The 19,696-nt window shown below is 43.7% G+C and overlaps 1 protein-coding gene across 2 annotated transcripts in view; it reads right to left on the bottom strand.

Annotated features, from left to right (window-relative positions):
* The window catches only part of lrp1bb (low density lipoprotein receptor-related protein 1Bb), a 262,406-nt gene that overhangs the window by 17,505 nt on the left and 225,205 nt on the right, over positions 1 to 19,696 (bottom strand). For both annotated transcript variants that reach the window (XM_076875387.1, XM_076875388.1), the window contains 16 exons: positions 18,964 to 19,080; positions 15,565 to 15,671; positions 12,202 to 12,334; positions 11,847 to 11,953; positions 10,887 to 11,019; positions 10,446 to 10,568; positions 10,131 to 10,253; positions 8,901 to 9,044; positions 8,520 to 8,654; positions 7,926 to 8,045; positions 7,579 to 7,820; positions 7,199 to 7,422; positions 6,629 to 6,735; positions 5,435 to 5,551; positions 5,021 to 5,194; positions 134 to 259 (listed from right to left, as the gene is read on the bottom strand). In XM_076875387.1, the coding sequence (XP_076731502.1) occupies positions 134 to 259; positions 5,021 to 5,194; positions 5,435 to 5,551; positions 6,629 to 6,735; positions 7,199 to 7,422; positions 7,579 to 7,820; positions 7,926 to 8,045; positions 8,520 to 8,654; positions 8,901 to 9,044; positions 10,131 to 10,253; positions 10,446 to 10,568; positions 10,887 to 11,019; positions 11,847 to 11,953; positions 12,202 to 12,334; positions 15,565 to 15,671; positions 18,964 to 19,080 (2,232 nt within the window). The remainder of the gene's footprint in view (positions 1 to 133; positions 260 to 5,020; positions 5,195 to 5,434; positions 5,552 to 6,628; positions 6,736 to 7,198; positions 7,423 to 7,578; positions 7,821 to 7,925; positions 8,046 to 8,519; positions 8,655 to 8,900; positions 9,045 to 10,130; positions 10,254 to 10,445; positions 10,569 to 10,886; positions 11,020 to 11,846; positions 11,954 to 12,201; positions 12,335 to 15,564; positions 15,672 to 18,963; positions 19,081 to 19,696) is intronic.

Here is a 19,696-nt window from a genome sequence, read left to right as displayed (position 1 = left end):
TGTTATGGAGCTAATGTGAGACAGCAACACGCACAGAATGCAGTTATCACCAGCGTGTTCACTAAACACATCGTGACGCTTCAGAAAGCTGCTCATTGTTATATATTCAAAGTCAATATTACTGTTAAGATACCTGAGACGTTGACATCATTGCAGGTGCCGTTCACCAGCACCTTCCCCTCTGGACAGGTGCACCTGGCACCAGTCGGGTTGAGCAAACACATGAAATCACAGGACATTCTGGAGCATGGATTGGGTCCTGTGGAGAAACAACGGAGGAGATCATCTGTGATGCTGAACAAGAACAACTTCTCTTTCTGTGAAACATGCGGTTGTTCTTTTTTAATAGAGCTATTGAAGTGCTGTAGGCTTTAGAGGCACAGCACATGAATCATTTACACATGCATCTTCACATTGAATAATCAAAAGCTGAGAAATAACTGTATAACTGATGTGTCACCTTTAGAAGGGCTGCTTTTAGCAGAGAGGACGACATGTTCATGTTGTGAATCAAACTGCTTTAACTGAAACAGGCAAACACAACTCAACATAATGTTTGAATCAAGCTGCTGTCAGAGGTTCACATCCACTCATCGTGAGCATGAATGTCCTCTACATGCACCCTCATTAAAACTGGGTTTGCGCCACTCTTCTTCACAGTTCGTTTGAATTGGTTGGTTTTTTGGGTCGGACCTGGTGTTCACCCTGCTTCATCCCAAAACCAGCTCTGATCAGTGTCCTGTTCAGGTTTCAGCCGTCTCGCTGTCAGTCTGAGGGAAGCCCTTCAGGTTTTTTATTGTCATATTCACAGAAACGTGAATGAAATTCTTCTTTTGGTGCCAAACAGAAAGATGCATGTATAAAACTAATAACTATAATAAATGATCATTTAAAAACAACAGAAACAATTATAAAGAACTACAGTTAGTACAATAAAGGAAATACAATATAAATCGAAGATAGAAATAAAATAAGAAGAATCTGAGCTGCAGGGCAAATGTACATATTTATCCAATCTATGCTACGTCAGCGTGTAGGCGGGGTCTTTGATGGAGGCAGCTGTGGACTGATGGTAGATCCTCTGCAGAGAGGGTGCTGGAGTCCTAATGATGTTTTTGGCAGTCTTCAGCACTCTGTGCAGGTGCAGCGGTGTTACTGCACCACACGGTGATGCAGCTGGTCAGGATGGCCTCAATCATGCAGCTGTAGAAGCTCCTCAGTCTGCTCCGTAAATGCAGCCGCTGATGGCCCCTCGAAACCCGCTGTGTGGTGTTAAATGCTCCTCCCTGCTCAGGTAGGTGGAGAGCCCATGTTTGTAGTAATGTTAGCTGAAGTTACCAATCCTGGCAGACCGGGGCGCAGTTTGTAGACAGAAGACGGAAGCATCGGAGACACAGAGAGGTCACCCAGGGATGTGACCTGGTCCTGCTGACTCACGAGGGCTGATCTTCCTCGGTGCTCCCAATAACTTACTTATATGCAACTGTTTGAACTGACGATCATGGAAATGTCTCCAAGAGACTTTCTCATTTTGTGTGAATCTAAAACTGTCCTTCATGCTGTTCTGTCAAACAAATCCTGCTGCACACCGAGCAGAACGAACCCTGAGATCCATTTACTGGTTTAAGAGAGTTTATTTATATATTCAGTTTAAAGGATGACGATAAAAGAGAGAAATCAAAATCTCTGCCATCTCTTACATATCGAGCCTTTGTGTCTTAGCTACTTGCAAGCTAAGCACATGTTGTGCCCTCAGACTCCACAGTGTACACTAATCAGTCTGTAGGGAGGAACAGCTGTCGTTTAAGTGAAAACCTGACCGAGGCTGAGCTCTCTCACGCTTTCTCATCATTAACACCAGAGATGGAACCAATAACTGCCATGCTTTATCACCTGGAGGAAGTGAGAGGATGGACGTGGCTGTATTGATCAGAACAGTGCGACCGCTCTTGCTCTTGACGAAGGCGGTCACACTTTCCTCCTCCTCCTCCTCTCCCTGAGCTTCCCTGCTTAGCCTCTTATGTCCTTGTCTAGTCTCGTGTTTTTTGTATTACTTTCCCTGAACACTCTCTCACAGTCTGTTCTCTAAAATCTAAAAGAGGAATTATGGATTGGATCAACTGCTCCCTGAATGCAATCAACACCCCTTTCTCAACGAGAAGTCTGGGCTCGGGTGAGCCTGAGTGCTGAAGATATCTACCTATGAACCATGGTAACAGGGTTCTGATCGGAGCTGGCTTGGCCCTGACTTATCGAAGAATTAAGGAAGCGGAACCGGCTGTTCAAACCCCCCCAAGGCTGCCCGCTGGGATTGAAACGATGGGAGAGGCGTGAGTTTCTCAAAAAAAATTGGATCACATCTTGGGGAAGCACACTGTGGTCGTGAGTTCTCAGAAATCGGCTCCTTGAGCACAAGAAATGAGCGCAAGTATGGAGAAGCTCGCGGCTCTCCAACGGGAGATTGAGAGACCAGTGTTGGACTGTAGAACTGCTTTGAAATTCATATGAGCTGTTCGCTTTTTACCATCACATGAAGTGATGGTAAAAAGCACCATCACTTCATGTGGATATCCTCTCGGCGCCAGCTGCGGTCTCAAGGCTGGAGCCGAACAACAACACCCTGATAACGACTGTGTTGAGTCTGTTCTTCCCATCCATGCAAGGCCACCTGGGTTGGCTGGAAGACTGTTTACTTAGCCTGGCAGGGCGAAGGACACTGTCTCAGCTGAACTCTGGACACACACACACACACACGCACACGCACACACACGCACACGCACACGCACACACACACACACACACACATACATATACACTGATATGCACACACTCATCCCCCCTCCCTTTCCAAACGCCTTCGATGCTTGTTGCCTCCTGGGAACACGGCGGGTCTGAGCCCGCGCTGGATGGTAGCGCTGGGCAGGATGGCTGCTGTGTTTGCTTCGGATGACTCCTCACCCCCCACCCGACCCTGTGGCTGGTCACGTGCTCCATAATGTTGTGCTGTGGACATTTATGTGCTTTTCTGTGCAGAGGAGTTTTTTTGTTTCCTGTTCTCATGCTGTCCTCCCAGGAGCCCAGCATGAGCAGAGGTCTCTTTATTCCTCTTGTACTTTCCCATTGTAGTGAATATTTCAGTGTTTTTCTGTAACGCTACCGATCTCCGACCTGTATCCCCATGTGATGGGGGGGAAGGGGGGGTATGTGTCCTATTTCACTGCAGGGCAACCTGCACGTGGCGAATAAAGCCTTGATTGATTGAACAGGTTAGTGGTTTATGTTGCACACGTGAAACACGCAGCTAAATATCATTTATATCTATAAAGCATCGTTTCACAATATTAGTCCAGTTGTTTCGTTAAAATATGTAGAATTAAACTTTTTATCAAAAACCTAATTGTTCACTAATCATAAATTTATCTTAATCCACAGTCCTGCATACTGCATGACTCCTGTTTTCATCATCATCATGGTTTATTTATATAGCACTTTAAAAACACACAAGGCCGACCAAAGTGCTGAACAATAGAAACATAATAGATACCATAAGAATAATAAATACGATAAAATAATAAACATAGCGAAAACAATAAAATATAAGTAAATACAAGTCAGTCAACCACTGAGTGAAAGCCAGTGAATAAAAATGTGTTTTCAATGTGGATTTAAAAACCAGCACTGATGTCGATCGCCTAATGTGAAGAGGAAGATTATTGCAAAGCTCAGGAGCCACGATAGAGAACGCTCGGTCTCCTCAGTGATTTGGGGACTGAGAGCAACAGCTGACCGGAGCGAACGAGTGGGGACGAAGAGCTTCAGCAGATCAGACAGATACGCAGGTGTTATTTAAAGAAACCAATAAAAGAAATGAATCCTAAATTCAATTGGTTTTGTTTGTTTGTGGCAAACTGCATTACATCCTAATATGTCAAATAACATTAATAATAAAACTGATACCAGATAAATAAAATGGATTGATCGAATTTTAATGAAATAATGACTTTTTCACTGTTGAGCGTCGCTCAGCTGCTCACAGTGAATAATATCATTTATAGTTTGCTCTATAAAACAGCTCCACATGTTTCACTCGGCACAGTTTTTAAAACGATCTCTCAGGTTTGCTGAATATTCGTCTTTAGCTTATTTGTCAGACGTGCAGCAGGTGGATGAATTTCTGAGCTGATGTCTCTTCACCACATTCATGTTACGTTTCCAGGGTCAACGTGTCGCTGTGAACAGACCAACGTTAGCCAAATGGGACATTTAAAAGTCGTCAGCCAGATGTTAAAGTAAACAAGCAACAAAGCATCCAGAGAGAGATTTTATCTGATAGTTTCATGAAACAGCACAAATAGAGAAACGTGTTTCTATTTGTTGTACACACACATTTCTAACCTTATATTTAATGTTTGATGACTCTCAGAGTTCCCTGAGGGAGGCTGGTTCCTCTAAAGTCTGTGTGATGGTCAAATTTAGGATAGTGCCTGGAGCCCTCTTATAGCTGTGTGGAGATGCAGAGGGAACTGGAACTGTACGTTGTTGTCACATTGTTTATATAATGTGGTCTGGACATCAGCAGCCCTTCAACATCCACACATCCATCACTGAAACCTTAAAGTTTTAATAAAACTCCTCCCGTACTGGTTGGAACAGCTGGACCTCACCTCTCACACACACAATAAATGATTGTCGTTATGTTTATCATAAACCTAAATATCGTGCTACTGCTGTCAGTCCAGTATGTGTGGTTGGTTACCAACTGCTGATGGTTGCATTTATTATTCGCCTCGTCTGCTGCTCTAGTCGTTCATTCAGAAATATGATCGGTGGCTGTTTGTGTGTGTTTGTGTTTATAAGAAGTCTTTAGAACATCAAAGGAACAAATAATAACAATAGAACTGAATTACAAACACAATTACCAAGTAAATAAGTAATCAAACTTCAACTGACTGAACAGCGTTTCCTCTTCTGCTCTAAAGGGACATTTTACAGATAAACAGTGAACATCAGGGCAGCTTACCGTCCTGCTGTTTGTAACGGTGGGAGATGAAAACATTAGTGGGCTTCTCCACCCCCAAACTGAGAAACTCCACAGCCTGTTTCCCATACTTGTGAATCTTGAAGACCTCGTGTTTTAACCCAGTTCCATAAATGTAGTCCTCAAATATATCGATTCTGTACGGCTGGGAGATTCCTAAACATCCAGCAGAGAAAAGAGAGCAGATAAAATCAGGTTTCTGCAGCTTTGGGATTATAAAGTTTATATCCTGTGTTGTGTAAGAGGATTGGTGCTAACAGACACTGTTTAGAACCTTAACCTTGTGCCACATAAAAGCAATGTTAATCTGGCAATTATTTGATAAATAAAGTTGAGAAAAACAAAGAGAAGCATGAAACGAATTTGTGTAGATGAAAGTTTTCCATTTGTGTTTACCGTGTCTGTCGCTGATTGTCACCAGAGGGTCCGAGCCATCCAATCTCATGCTCCCTATCTGCGAGAGCTCAGGATCAGCCCAGTAAATACGCTGGTTGAAATAATCAATGGCCAGCCCTGTGGGAGGAGGAAGGTAAGAGATTCATTTACCTGACAAATTACACAGAGATCACTGTGGAGTCCCTCAGAGGAGGAGACCTTAAGGTCAGGACGGTTCCAGCACCAACGTTTCTCCGTCCGGTTGTTTCTATTCAACAGCTTGTGTTTAAAATCCTGAGAAAGGACGGCGCCTTTTGATCACGATGAGCTTTTTTACAATTCTACTGTTTCCCAGAAGTCTGACCGTATAATTGAGCACCAGGCTGCAGCATTTAAATAGCTGATGATGAATTCCTCTTTGTGTGACCAAGACAGATCATAGCATCCTTGAATTTAAGGAGGCCAAAGCAGCTCTTCAAAACTAGATCAGCACTAAGTGCTTCCCTACAGGCGTACAACACATCCCGAGCAGCTGTACGCTGCTGCGTGTGCGCTGATTTGGATGGAGATATATATACATACATACATATATAAATAAATAAATATATATAAATAAATATATATATATATTAATAAATAAATAAATAAATATATATATAAATAAATATATATATATATAAATAAATAAATATATATATAAATAAATAAATATATATATCCATTTGATTCTTTAGAATAACAGACAGTCTGCATGCGGAACTTTATTTCATATATAACTGCAAACGTCACGTGACGCTGCAGGCGAAACACATCGTGTGTGTAAGTGTTACACATGTTGGCAGAACATTGTTAGTTAATCAGGTATTTATTAGCTGCCTCAATAACAAACACGAGTTTATATTGAAGCTCTGCTATGTGGAATTTGCACGTTGTGCATCAAATGTGTGTTTACTGCACAAATAAAGAAGGTGCAGATATCAGCCCAACGACACCGTGCTGTGTTACTTTTTATCTTTATTTTTATGATCGTTCAATCATTTCAGTAACTGGAAATTAAATAGTTATTGAATAATTATTGATGGACAGGTATTGGCCAGAGATATCAGAACACACAAAGTCCATTCATAAAATTCACAACATTTCATATGACTTCAAAATTAATGATGAACTTTTTAAAAAATGTGGTTCAACAAAAGGAATAAACGAGCCACCCACCAGTGGGTCTCCTCAGGTTTTTGTCCAGCATCACTCTGCGCAGTGAGCCATCCATGGCTGATTCCTCAATCTGAGAATGATCACCGATCACGCTCCAGTACATCATTCTGCGAGGAACCAAAATCAGCTTCAACAAATATGCATTTATTTTACAGATACATGCTCAGTATCACAGCTACTGCAACCAGCACGTTTCTGTGTTGATGTCATGTTTTACAGTTATAATAATATTAAAAAGTAAACAGGTTATTTTTTAACACAGCGTCAGGAGCTGAGACGATGAGGAAAACCAAAGACTCGTTAGCAGAGCGACGTGTCACAGCTGTGCGCCGCTTTGTCGTTGTTGTAACACCTTTGTTGGAGCAGGTCTGGCGAGTTTAAGTGATGTAAGAGGAAATGTAACCGATTACTGTGCCGAGCGGAGCAGCTGAGTAATTAATAACATGCTACTGAGTATTATGTAATGTGAAATTGATTACGTTTTCGAAAACAGCGGCTCGTTACAGGATTAAATAATGGTGCTCTGGCAGAAACATCTGTGAAGTTGAATATTGTGTGATGTGTACTTACCCCCTGGTGGGGTTGACGGCGATGGCGTACGGCTCTCCAGATATATCAGTAATCAGGCGGGTGCAGTTCGGTCCTTTAAGTTGGCCCACATTTATGGAATATCGTAATTTAGTCCAGTGGGCTGTGTAATAACTAAACCAGTGCATCCGGGAGTGATCGGTCCAATAAATGTTTCCTGTAATCCAGTCAGCAGAAATATCTCGGGGTCGCCGGAAGTCTGAGCACTGCAACCGATAAGAGTCACACCGTCAGGCGCTCGTGCACACGCTGATTCAAAGTGAGACGTAGCGGTGCAGTATACGAAACTAAAACACGGATTATTTTTAAACACATTTTCTTCCTAATAAGCACAAAATTAAAATACAATAAAAAATACTCACAATATTTCTGACATTTGTTTTGCTCTGACTTCTTTCCAAATTGTCTTTGTAAAAAATCCCACCAGGGTTGAACTGGGTCGCCCAGATAAACTTTTGGTGGTGAAACAGAACATCCATCCCAATGATTCGGGCGTTGTCCTCAATGTGCGTGGGCAGCCTGTATCCGAGGCTCTGGTTAAAGGGATACAGGAAGCTGCGGATCTCGGTGTCGTTGGACACGTAGAACACTCGTTCCTCTGGTCCTGCCGGTGAGTCGTTCACGTGTTAAAAGGTAAAACCATTCATTAAAACGACTCACGTCCACAGAGAGGTCACCACAGTGGATACACTGAGTTTTCTTAGCATACCTCTTGCTACACAGTTGCCGTTGATCTCCTTAAAATTCCGGTCACATGAGCATTTATAGGACCCTTTAGTGTTCGCGCAGTAATGAGGACAAGCGTCAAACTGCAGACATTCATTTATCTCTGCAAAGAAGTACAGCCTCATTTATGATGCTGCAAATGTAGAGTTTTCCACGTAACTGTGTGCATGTATGACATTTACAAACACGTTATAAAGTCACAGCAATCGCTTCCATTAAGACCGTTTATTTCCCCAGTTTTACTGAGGTTTGACTCACAAACTCACCTGTTGACACCTGGCAGGTTTTATCAGGACTAAACTCGCTCAAAATGAACAACAGGCACCAGCCAGCTTCCTCTAAACTAACTGAAGGAACAGATACGTAATAAGTAAATATGTAAAATGCTCTTAAGTTTATTTTTATAGCACATTTCAGTCAGTTTCATGTAAAACGCCACTAAAGTAAAAGAAATGCGCAACAATGATGCAGTAAAATACAGAAAAACAAATAAAATAAGTCAATAAAAACAACAACAGCTAAGGCCGTCAGTGTGTGTTAAAAGCCAGACCATAGAAACTACATGACACACGGTTACCTTCACACTGGCCCGTCTTCTGATTCCTCTTGAAGCCAGGTTTGCACTGACATATAGAATTAGCATTTGTCTGGTTGCAGACGGCGTCCTCTCCACACGGATTGGTTTTCTTTCCACATACATCTCCACTGGAAACTACAAATAAAGGCAGATTACACATCAGCCCTGCTGGGCTCCTCCTTTCAGGTGCAAAAGCCAAAGGAGCATCTCCATCTTTTACAAAGCACACTGCAGGCGCGGGCGCACATGTATTAGCATAAATAACAAAACAAAACGAGGATAGCTTCGCTTTCTGATAACGCCGCGGTAACATTTGGTGCTTTTCATCTCACCGACGGCTCCTTTGACGTGTCCGCTGAAGTCAGCTTGTGCCGTACTTACATGCCTTGCAGTCTTGCTCATCTGAGCCGCCGTCCCCGCAGTCGCTGAACAGGTCGCACTGCAGCTGGATCGGGACGCAGCGGCGGTTACTGCAGGAAAACTCGGTCTTCCCACAGGGCCGAGGTCTTCCAGCCACGACCTCTGCTTCAGTGCACACAGACCGAGAGCCGACATCAGCTCATGAGAAACAGCCTGTCCAGTCACCTGCGCTTGACTTAGCTGAACACTTTGAAATCATCATGAAGTCCGTTTAGTGTTTACTACTTTGAAGCGACGTCCCGGAGTCTCTTTATTTGCCGGCAGGTCGTTTTGCAAGTGTTTGAAATAAATCAGAGAAAGAGCTTTTTGACTGTATCTGTTAATTATTCAAACTAAAAACTGTTGAGGTGTTTCACACGTTTTGCTTTTGTCCTCAGAGAACATAAGCAAAAGTTTGCCATCCTCCTCCAATAACAGACAGAGATAAAGAATATCACACAGCGATGAAGCCGCAGATGAAGAGATTATTAGGATTAAGCTCAGATTGAACAGAAGGATAGAAGCGGAAGCACAGAATTCTTAGAGGTAATGAAGTGATGGAGGAGATGGATCAGTGATGGAAGCAGAGAGGGAGATGAGAGAGCGATGGAGGAGAGCAGAGATGCGTCCTCTCCTTCCTGTCTGGGATTATTCACACAAAGCTGTGTGGAGGAAACAGGCTGGGAGCGCTCGTGTGTTTGAAAAGCATTTTCACTTTCACCACAAAAATCTGCAGGAATAAATTGTAAACTGTGTTAAGTGCACCAAACGTGGCTCCCGTTTAACATGCAGTCACAGTCCTTTTTCTGCCTTTCAGATTCCTCTGCAGCACATTTAGACTCCTGGTACTCGAGCTAAAGTTCAAAACCTGTGTTTGCAGGTTTGCAGTGCACGAGCACACAGCCTCACACGGTGTAGGACCAACAAGCCTCCTGCTCTGCAGAATGTTCAACGTTCGGTTATTTTAGTTAAACAGCATGAGAGAGAAAAAGAAATCTCTGTCATTCAACAACTAAGCAGACGCTGCTTCATTGTTGGTGCTTCTTTTTCTCCCAACTCCAATTATCATCCTCACAGAACGAAACAAGGACGGCTGCATCAGGGGCGCTTTTAACCTTCTGCACTTAATTTGATGAATAAAGAGTCGTTGAACTTTCACACTAATACCGCTCGAGGCATCGTTAGACCCGTGCTGGTGCGGTTTGCGCTCACCACACTCTTCTTCGTCCGAGTTGTCGCCGCAGTCGTCCACTTTGTTGCAGACCTGGTCCGTGCGCAGACACACGTGATCGTTTCGACAGCGGAACGGCCTCGTGGGGGGGCAGGGAAGCTTCGCTGGAGGACAAAAGACACAAACGGCTAATGGAGGTGTCCTTCAGTGGAACTATAAATAAATTAATAAGAGCATCAAAGCTTTTATGAAAAGACAACGAAACGTTCCCTCTCGGGAGATCGAAAAGCAGAGGTCTATAAAATATGCATCGTCTGCTTCAAAGGAAATTCTTGAGAGTGACAATCTCAACCCACCACACATGTCCGCGTCCTCGTCAGAGTTGTCTCCGCAATCATCCTTGCCGTCGCACACCCACGTGTGGAGTTTGCATAAGGTGTTGTTGCAAATGAATTCATCAGCTCGGCAGAAGAAGGCTGCTGCAATCGAAGAGTGCAACGAGACTTTTAGCGCCGCGAACACGCCAACGGTAAAAACAGTGCATTCAAAGGAGAACAGGAGTCACAAATGGCCCATTACAGGATTCTAGTAACAGATGCTTCTACATGATGATCCTGACAATGTGGATCATTCCCACCAACACCAGCAGAACCTGCTTCTCTTCCTGTCTCTCCTCCCGTCTCAGAGTCGTCTTCCTCTCTGCTGTTTCGGCCCTTTTATCATTAAATGCTGTGCAGCCGCTCAAATCAATTCTCTGTTCAGACTTTTTTACCTTCAGACATCACGCTGACACCTACCCTGGCTGCAGTTTTCTTCATCGCTGTGGTCCATGCAGTCCAGCACGTCGTCGCAGCGCCAGCGCCGAGGGATGCAGTGGGCCCGATTCAGACACAGGAACTCGTCTTCTCTGCACTCCTTCACACAGCCGATCTGTTAGCAAAGACGCAGGCGCAGCCAGCAGGCGTTCTCATCAACACAAAGACAGGACAGAGGGAGCAGCACTGCAGAACCATGAAGGTTTATGTCACCGCAGCCACGCGAGCACAAAAGATGCTAAATGTTTTTAGTTCAGGAGCCTTTTTATCTCGAGGACCTCGACCCAACATATGCACAACTCTGCATAGAATCATATCTCTTAGTACGTGCTCCTCAATGAGCGCAACAAACCCTCAAGGATGAGCTGGGAAAAGGTCACGCGTATGCCACAAAGTCATGAGAGCGTTTATGCCATCTGGCTGCAGACTGCACAGTAACACAGACGGACATATTAAAGGCTTCAATCATTTCACTCCAGAACAAAGAAGTAAGAGAGTTAAACATAAAAATACAGTTTTAGTCTCTCTCTGCTGCTTAACTCATAAAGACACCATTCACTCCTTTTCTCTGCTCATTTGTCTATTTTCATCTTCATGGCCACAAACTGGGAAACTGTACAGTTCAAATTTAAAAACAGAGTCTAATGATTTGAAAATTATGTTGTTGCAACAGTACAACATGTGTTTTGTTTTTTAATTTGATGGCAGCAAAAAGCTTCAGTAAAGCTGAAACTGCACATTTTTCAAATGTTTGTGAGCAACACTTCGGCTAAACCATCGTCCTGCTTTGTCCTGAGATGAGTTGAGCTCATCTCACGCAAACACAAACCATCAAGTCTAGAAAAAGCACCGATTGGTCCTCGGTTCATGCATGAAAAGCAGCTTTCTGATTACTTAGTACTGCAACACTATGCTACTACAGTTTAAGGGGGATTCTCTGACCTCATCCGAGCCGTCCAGGCAGTTGTCGTGTCCGTCGCAGCGCAGGCTGGCCGACACGCAGCCGCCACTGGTGCACACGTACTCGTTGACCGAGCAGGACGGCACAACTGCAGAAGAGAAGAGTGTTACAGGGGGATTTGTGAGACTGTGGTTGGTTGGAGACAGCAGTGACCTCACAGAGTGCACTCTGAGCTATTCACAGTGGACAAAAAGAAAATGTTTCTTTGACCTACAAAAGAATAATAACTATAAATTGAATTCTTCACACTTGCAATACAAACAATGTTGTGGACAACAAAGGTTGCACAAAGGAGGACGGCTCTGTGGTTCAGTGTGTGGTGGGAGCTTTCTTCACCTGTTTCCTGGCAGGTTTTTTCATCTTCACCCATCTTGCAATCTTCCTGCCCGTCACACAGCCACTTCATCGAGATGCACAGGTTGTTGTGACAGCGAAACTGGTCGTCTGAGCAGTGTGCCTCACAGCCTTTCTGCAATTAAACACAGCGAAAAACATCAAGGACACGTCCAGCGTCCAGCAGCCGGACTGTTTCCTGCTCAGCCCCCTGCTGGGCGGAAACAGAAAACGACATCATACATAGTAAAACAGCTCACGCAGAGGAGTTTGACACAATCGGTCACAATGAAGGAACGCAGCGAAGGGCTGACAAACGGTCACATGAACGCAACCGTTGTTCTAACACAAGCCGACCTACACTGCTGGAACCGCGCAGCGCCCCCGCCGCCACGTGCACGCTGTGGCTCAGGAGGCGAAGCGCGTCTTCAATCTGTGTCTGTGAGCACAGAGTGAGGACTACACGTGTGGTTTCAGAGAAGAGCTGTTTAAATGTGCATGTGGTTTATAGTGCAGAGCACTTTAAGTGATCGATACGAATACAAAGCTGTATAAATGCAGTCCATTACAAACTAACGATGTAACCGCTGTTAAATACTATTTCCAGAGCAAAGTCTGGTGCTCAGTGAGGCTTGAAAGGGACCAACAGGTGACGAGGTTTTTAGAAAGTATTTCAAATAGCGTTTAAAAAATGATTTACATTGATTCCAAAGCAGCCGGCAGCCTCTCCGAATGAGAAATAAATAAAAACAGAAATAAAGCCTCAGAGTTTTATCCCGATGGGACTGAAAATAGATGCATGCACTTTTCTTAAAAGCAGCTAAACTTCATGATGCATTGAATCCAGCATGAATGCAGCCAGCATTGTTCTTCTACGTAAACACAGGTGGCTCCTGTGAATGACTGACTTTAATAATAACTGCTGATTGAAGGGAAACTTTCTCTCCTCAAACTATTTGACTGCACTGACCCACAAAGCTGGCGCCAGGGAGCCACATAATAAAGGGTTAATTAGGGTTGCACTGGTTTGCATGGAGGAGGATTATATGTAAAAATTGCTGTGCAAATGTTGAACAGAGCAATAAGTTAACACGAATAATGAATGGTAATAACAAGGCTTTATCCTTGAATTATGGATCGTTATCACTGATGGAGCATTTTTATATGAATCCCACAAAAATCTCTTTACGCCATGAAATGCCAGATAAAGCCACATTTAAGTTCTTCACACATTACAAGAGTGTAAAATTATAACAACTTTATGGACAAAACAGGCCGTCTTTGTGCTGCTGAAAGGCACGGGGAGGATTAGGATTTACAAAAGGAAACGAATACGAGGCTTTTCACGCACTAATGTACTTGAAGGTGCAACAATTCATCGTGGCGATGCTTCCTGTCCAGCATTGTTTTGGAATATAGCGACCATGACGAGGAGATTTGGATCAGCGCAGTGAATTATGCCCACAATGGGATTATTTTCTTTGCAGGCGCCAATATAGCCATCTAATTTCAGTTCTCTTTTCCAATTTGGATATTTAATGCGTGCTTGTGCTGCACGCTCAGATAGTGACAGACATTTTCCAGGGATCAATTGCAGACTAAATTACACTATCCATATGCTATAATTTGGCTCATGTACACTGTGATTTGTACGCGTTAAGCCTCTGTGTCCTTTTGTGTGTGTCTACAATAGCACATTTATGTGACCTGTAATTTTTATGTTACTTATTATTGACCCGCATCATTTGACAGCATTAGCACTGATATGATGCATAGGGACCACTCACGCCTTGTTAGCAGCTCAATTTATAATGACTGTTATACATGAACTGATAATTAATTCAAATTCAGTGTGTTCATATTTTACCATATTTACAAACAATGAACTGATAATTAATAACGCCTGGTGTAATTACACTATTAAGGTAAATAATACAGTAAACATGTGTTTATTGATTTCAGTGGTTTTTGTGCTAAAACTACGTTTGATGCATGGCTGATTAGCACGCTCTGAAGGCGCACGTACTCCATATATGTGGTTAATAATTAATGACTACCAGATGTTATTGCTGCGTAATAATAAAGGTTTCACTGGTGGCATCCGTTTAGAGTCACAGCAGTAAACCAGGCGGCAAACAAAACTACAGCTGGAAATAAAAGTGAACAGAGGATCAGTCCTCATACGCTCGCACCTTAAAAGTCCATTAAAACAAATGATATAAACTTCTAGTAACTTTATAAATATGTAACTGACCGATGCAGTTTAGCCTAAAACAGCGTGATTATTCATTTACAAATATTGACACATTAGTCCGTTTCTAATGTCGAGAGCGGCGGGACAGAGATGGGTTCACGTCTCCCAACGATCGGCTTCATCTGACTCAGCGTTTTGAGTTTTTACACATTTTGATGTTTATGGTTTATGTTTAATTTCTATTATGCCGAGGTTGCTGTTACGGGTCATTGTTTCTTAGACGTGTTTCATGTCTGCGTGTCTTATGTTGTCATGTTGTGTTGTCATGTCTGTATCTCATTACGTTTCCTGTTTTATTTTGAAGAGGTCTGGTGTCCCATGTTCGTGGTGTTTAGTTTCACTCCCCTGTGGCGTCATTATGTTTGTTCTAATCAGCTGTTTCCCTTCATCACCTCCTGTGTGTGTTTACACTCGTTCCTCGCTCGATCGCCTGCTTTGTTCCCGGGTTTACAGACACATGTCAGGTCTTCAGGTTTCTAGGTTCCTGTTCTTGTTCTAGGGTTTTTATATTTAGCTTATTTTAGGTTATTGTTTACCTGCTGCTTTCAGTTAATATTAAGTCTGTTTGCACGCTTTGTTTCATCTGCATTTGGATCCACTCTCCACACAGTCTGCCTCAACCTGTGACAAAATCGTCTGAACATCCAGCCTTCTGTGCTAAAAGTGAGCTTTTCCATCTTTGCTGAGATACAATCAAAGTATAGTTGTGATTAGTGTGTTAAATGTAGATGAGTTTGTGTGTGTAGATGCAGACCAAGTTTGACCTTGATGTGTGTGGGTGGCCACAGGAATGTGTCAACAGCCCATGGTTTAGGTTTGTATATATATAGGTTTGAATGGTTAAATTCATAATTAATATGTGACTGTGCTGACAGTTAATTATGCTTAATAGTGATCAGAATATAACCAGGTGTATCAGCGTTGCACTGCCTGCTGGGCAACACCCACAGCATCAGGGTTAGCACTTTTTTAACAGCTGATCCTGACTTCCTGTATTAGGTTGTTGGTCGCTCAGAATAAAACCAATGTCTGTTGTTTCCTCATTTTATGAACAACAAAAAGAAAAACAAACTAAATACATGAATGTTTCATAGCATAAGGTTAATATGAACCTCATCTGAATTATCCAAGCAGTCGTAGTCTCCGTCGCAGCGGAATCGGGAGGAGATGCAGTCTCCGTTGGCACAGGCAAAGTCCTTGTGGTTACAGGTGACGGGCTCTGAGTAGGAAGAAGACACAAAATCAACCATGTGATTCTTTCCCAGCGTCACTCTCAGCAAACTGTCATCAGCCAAACGCTGCGTGTTTAGGATCACACGCTAATGCCTCGGCAAAACCGCCGTTTTATCTAATTAGAGTCATTTTGTATTAGAAGTGGATGAACTGGCTGATCAAGATGTAAATGCATTCATTTCTACGCTGACAACAAGCAGAGCAGCTCTCTGAAGCCAACAATCTTGTATTTGCCGTTTAGTGCAAGTCTGTCCCCGAGGACGATATTAGGACGCAGCTAAACAGCTGCATCACATCCTCCGCCTGGGCCTCCCCCCGTTATCGTGGACTCTTAGCTAACTCTGGTGTGTGTTACGAGCTGTGCTGTAACCCAGACTCCCAGCAGGCATTGCAGCAAAATCTGATTTGCAGCCTCTCTATTGTCTCCGAGTCCACCTGTTTAATTCTGCACCGTCCAACACTTGACTGGCTTTTATTTGCATTTTAAGTGACATTAATAGGTTTGGAGAATAAGCATCTAATAAATCGCACACATTATGCACACTCAGCAAAGGCGCATGTCTAATGTGCAGACAAAAGCCTTCCCCTCACGCAGGCAGACACCAGGAAATTTAACAAGCTGGGTTTCCGGCATCATTTCAAACGGAAATAAAAAGTTTTCTCCCAAAAGTGATGATGAATATCCAAACAAGTCAAAAGAAGAAAGAACGTGTGGCTCACAGAGAAACAGCACAGAGCTTTCCTCAGATGGGCCTGGATGGTTTGCATGTGTGTGTGTTGGAGAGAGGTGTGGCTGAGTCGCCGGGAGCAGCAGTCAGCTGTCCTCAGAGAACTGCATTTCTTCTGACCCTCTGGGATTCAAACGACCTCTGACTAGGGCTGCTCAATTAATCGAATTGTAATCACGATTACGATCTGGGCTTTCAACGATCATTAAAAATGACTGAGCCGATTATTAGCCCCTCCCTCGTGCGTTACTCTCGCGCTGCTCCGTGTGGCAAATCGAGCGCACCTCTCTGCATTTCGAACACGCGTCACAACAATTAAGAGCAGCGGTCTCCAACCTTTTTTGTGCCACGGACCGGTTTATGCCCGACAATATTTTCACGGCCTTTAAGGTGTCGCGGATAAATACAACGAAATAAAACCAGTACCGGTACCGAAAAAAAGAAGATTTATTCATAACACACGTGAAAAGACCCAGGAAAACAGAGTAAACGATAAAAACGATAACAAAATAACCCTGAAAACCGATAAAAACCCTGAAAACCACACATTTCACACCTGAGCCTCAACTCTCGTGGCCCGGTACCAAACGACTCACGGACCGCTACCGGTCCGAGGCCCGGGGGTTGGGGACCGCTGATTAAGAGGACCAGAGGGAAGCTGGGAAAGCTAAGCAGAAGTTATTTGGAGAGGAGAGTGACTGCCGTTGGTTGAAAAGAGAGGTAAAAAACTTGAGCGGTGTGGAAACATTATGGGCTCAGTCAGACGTGGATCAAGTAGACACAGTGTGTGAACTTCGCTACGGTGTAGCTGCACCACAGAGCAACACTGCAAAGTTCACTAAACACAGATGTTTACATTTTTCATTTGTTTCTTATATTGCAAACATTTGCACTGTTATCAGTATTTGCACTATTTTATATTATTTTTTAAAGTCATTATTCAACACATTGTTATTGTTAAATAAATATCGTCAAATAATCGAGATCTCAATTTCAGTGAAAATAATCGTGATTATCATTTTTGCCATAATCAAGCAGCCCTACCTCTGACCTCACATGAGGCTCCAGTACAGACAGCTGGTACTGGTGTACTGGTCCCAAATAGCTCTCTACAGGTGTCACTGTCCCAGTTACCCTCAGGATATATAGCCCTGCCTTTTCTTTGTGCTTGGTTGCATTCTCTGCATGTGCTGCTTGGTGTTTGTGCAAGTCTCTGTGCCTTTCTTTGGATTTGATCCCAGGCTGTGAGAGTTTACTCTTTCTGGATTATAATGTTTATTGTGTTTTTGGACTTTGTGCTTCTGGGAGTTTTGTGAGCGCTGAGTTCTCTGCCTCCTGCGTCTGGATCCTCTAAATCTACGATCCACACAGCGAAGGATGAGGACAGGTCGTTCCACGACACCTCGGGTTAAGGTCAAGCCCGTGGCAGCAGACCACACGAGAGCTGGATGGGCGACCAGCTCTCGTGTCATTAAGTTCACCTTGATAATAAAAAATAAAAAGCGTGCTCTCACCCTCAGAGAAATGTAGTCTTAGATTACAGACAGAAGCATTTCTCTGAGTGCAGAAGGAGATCGATGAACCTGCACAGCTGACTGTGAGAGCACAACGTCCTCAACACATTTCCATTTTGCAATTTAAAACAAAGCTTTAAAACCGCTGCTGGTGATGGATGACCTCTGAGAGATGTGAGCGGTCCGTCCGCTCAGCGTCCTGCTCATTCGAGTCGCTCCTCTCGTGGATTACAAAACTCCTTCAAGCTTCTCGATGATCGTAACATTTCCAGGTCATCAGGAAGCAAAGCTGCCCACAAACCTGCTCCACAGGTCAGATTTGATTATTTGTGCGGCGTTTTCTTTGTTTTAAACTTTAATCGCAGCTTCCTGTGTGACCTGCCTGAAGAACACTGCCTCTCCAGCTCTGTCCTTTTGGGAACTTTAGATGTGCCTGAGGTTCCTTCATGGCTCTGTCGTTTCCTTTATTGTTTCCTCATAACGGGATAAAGATTTAATACCTGTAGGACTGTCTGCAGGTATTCTGATGTTTCTCTTGATGTCTTTCTCACAAGTTTCCAGCGTGCATGTTGTGCTGTCGGTATGATCTTTGCAGGCAGCCTGCTACTAGCGAGAGTACTCTTGAAACTCTGCCATGAGGAGACAGTTGGAGCTAATATGGATTGATGAACACTCGGGTCTTTAGAAATGCTTCTGTAGGCTTTTCCAGCATCGCCATAATTCTTCTTCTGACATCCAAAAAAAGTAGTTGACATCAAAGCCATGATTTATACCAACACGGAGCAGACTGAGTAACCACACAGTCATGCTTTCATTCAAAGGAGGGGACATCTTTGCATTGCACGCTTTCATTTTGATCTCTGGCACACCTGAAAGCACAGCTCAGCTGTTAGCGTTCAGGCTCACTTAGCTTCTCAGTTATTTCTGCTGCGTTCAACAAGGAGTCAGAGCTACAGCTTTAACATTAAGTTACTATTCTGTAAATGTTCACGATCTTAGCTGTGAAACTGTAGAAGAACTGTAGTCAGGTACTCACTGCAGTTCTCCTCGTCCGAGTTGTCTCCACAGTCGTTCTGGCTGTCGCACCTCCAGTGGTCGGGGATGCAGTTGTTATTCTCGCAGCGGAATTCATGAGGTCCGCAGGTCTTTTCATCTTTTCCATCAGGAGCAAACAAACACTAAGATGAAAATGGCTTCAAAGAGCATGAATATTAATACTGCATGCGCTCGCTATCACATTTTCAACCTGCAATCACGGCTTCCTCAGGGTTTCCCGACGCCGAGTTCAAAACACGGTGCACACTCAAGAGGCGAGCGAACCCGACTGTGCCACCGATCCCAACAAACGTGTGACAGGAAGTTGGCAAAACCGAACGTTTGGGAGAAAACACCGGCGACAGCTGCCGAACGATGCGGCTTTAGTCGGAAACCGAACTCGCCGTGTTTCACTTCCTCTGAGACGTAACGCGAGCCACGACTAACTCTGATATGTTTGGATCTGTCAGAAGCTTCGACAGATACAAACACTCGTTTCACCAGAGCAGGAAACGGATCCACGGGTTGTCGTCACGAAACGTCTCAGCAGGCAGTCGCTGAAATATTCAAAGATAGGGAAGCAGTTCAGAGGTGTAGGCTTAAAATGCCTCCCACACATGCAATAAACAGCCTTTGAGAGTTTAACCGAGTGTCGACTCTTCTTTCATTTACTTTTTTGTTGGTTTTTGGGACGACTGTGTGCGTTCGTCGATATGAACGCAGCTCGCAGTTCA

The sequence above is a fragment of the Maylandia zebra genome, linkage group LG16, assembly GCF_041146795.1.
Source record: "Maylandia zebra isolate NMK-2024a linkage group LG16, Mzebra_GT3a, whole genome shotgun sequence".
Taxonomy (NCBI): domain Eukaryota; kingdom Metazoa; phylum Chordata; class Actinopteri; order Cichliformes; family Cichlidae; genus Maylandia; species Maylandia zebra.
Note: the sequence above shows the minus strand (reverse complement) of the source record. Positions and strands in the feature narration are given on the sequence as shown.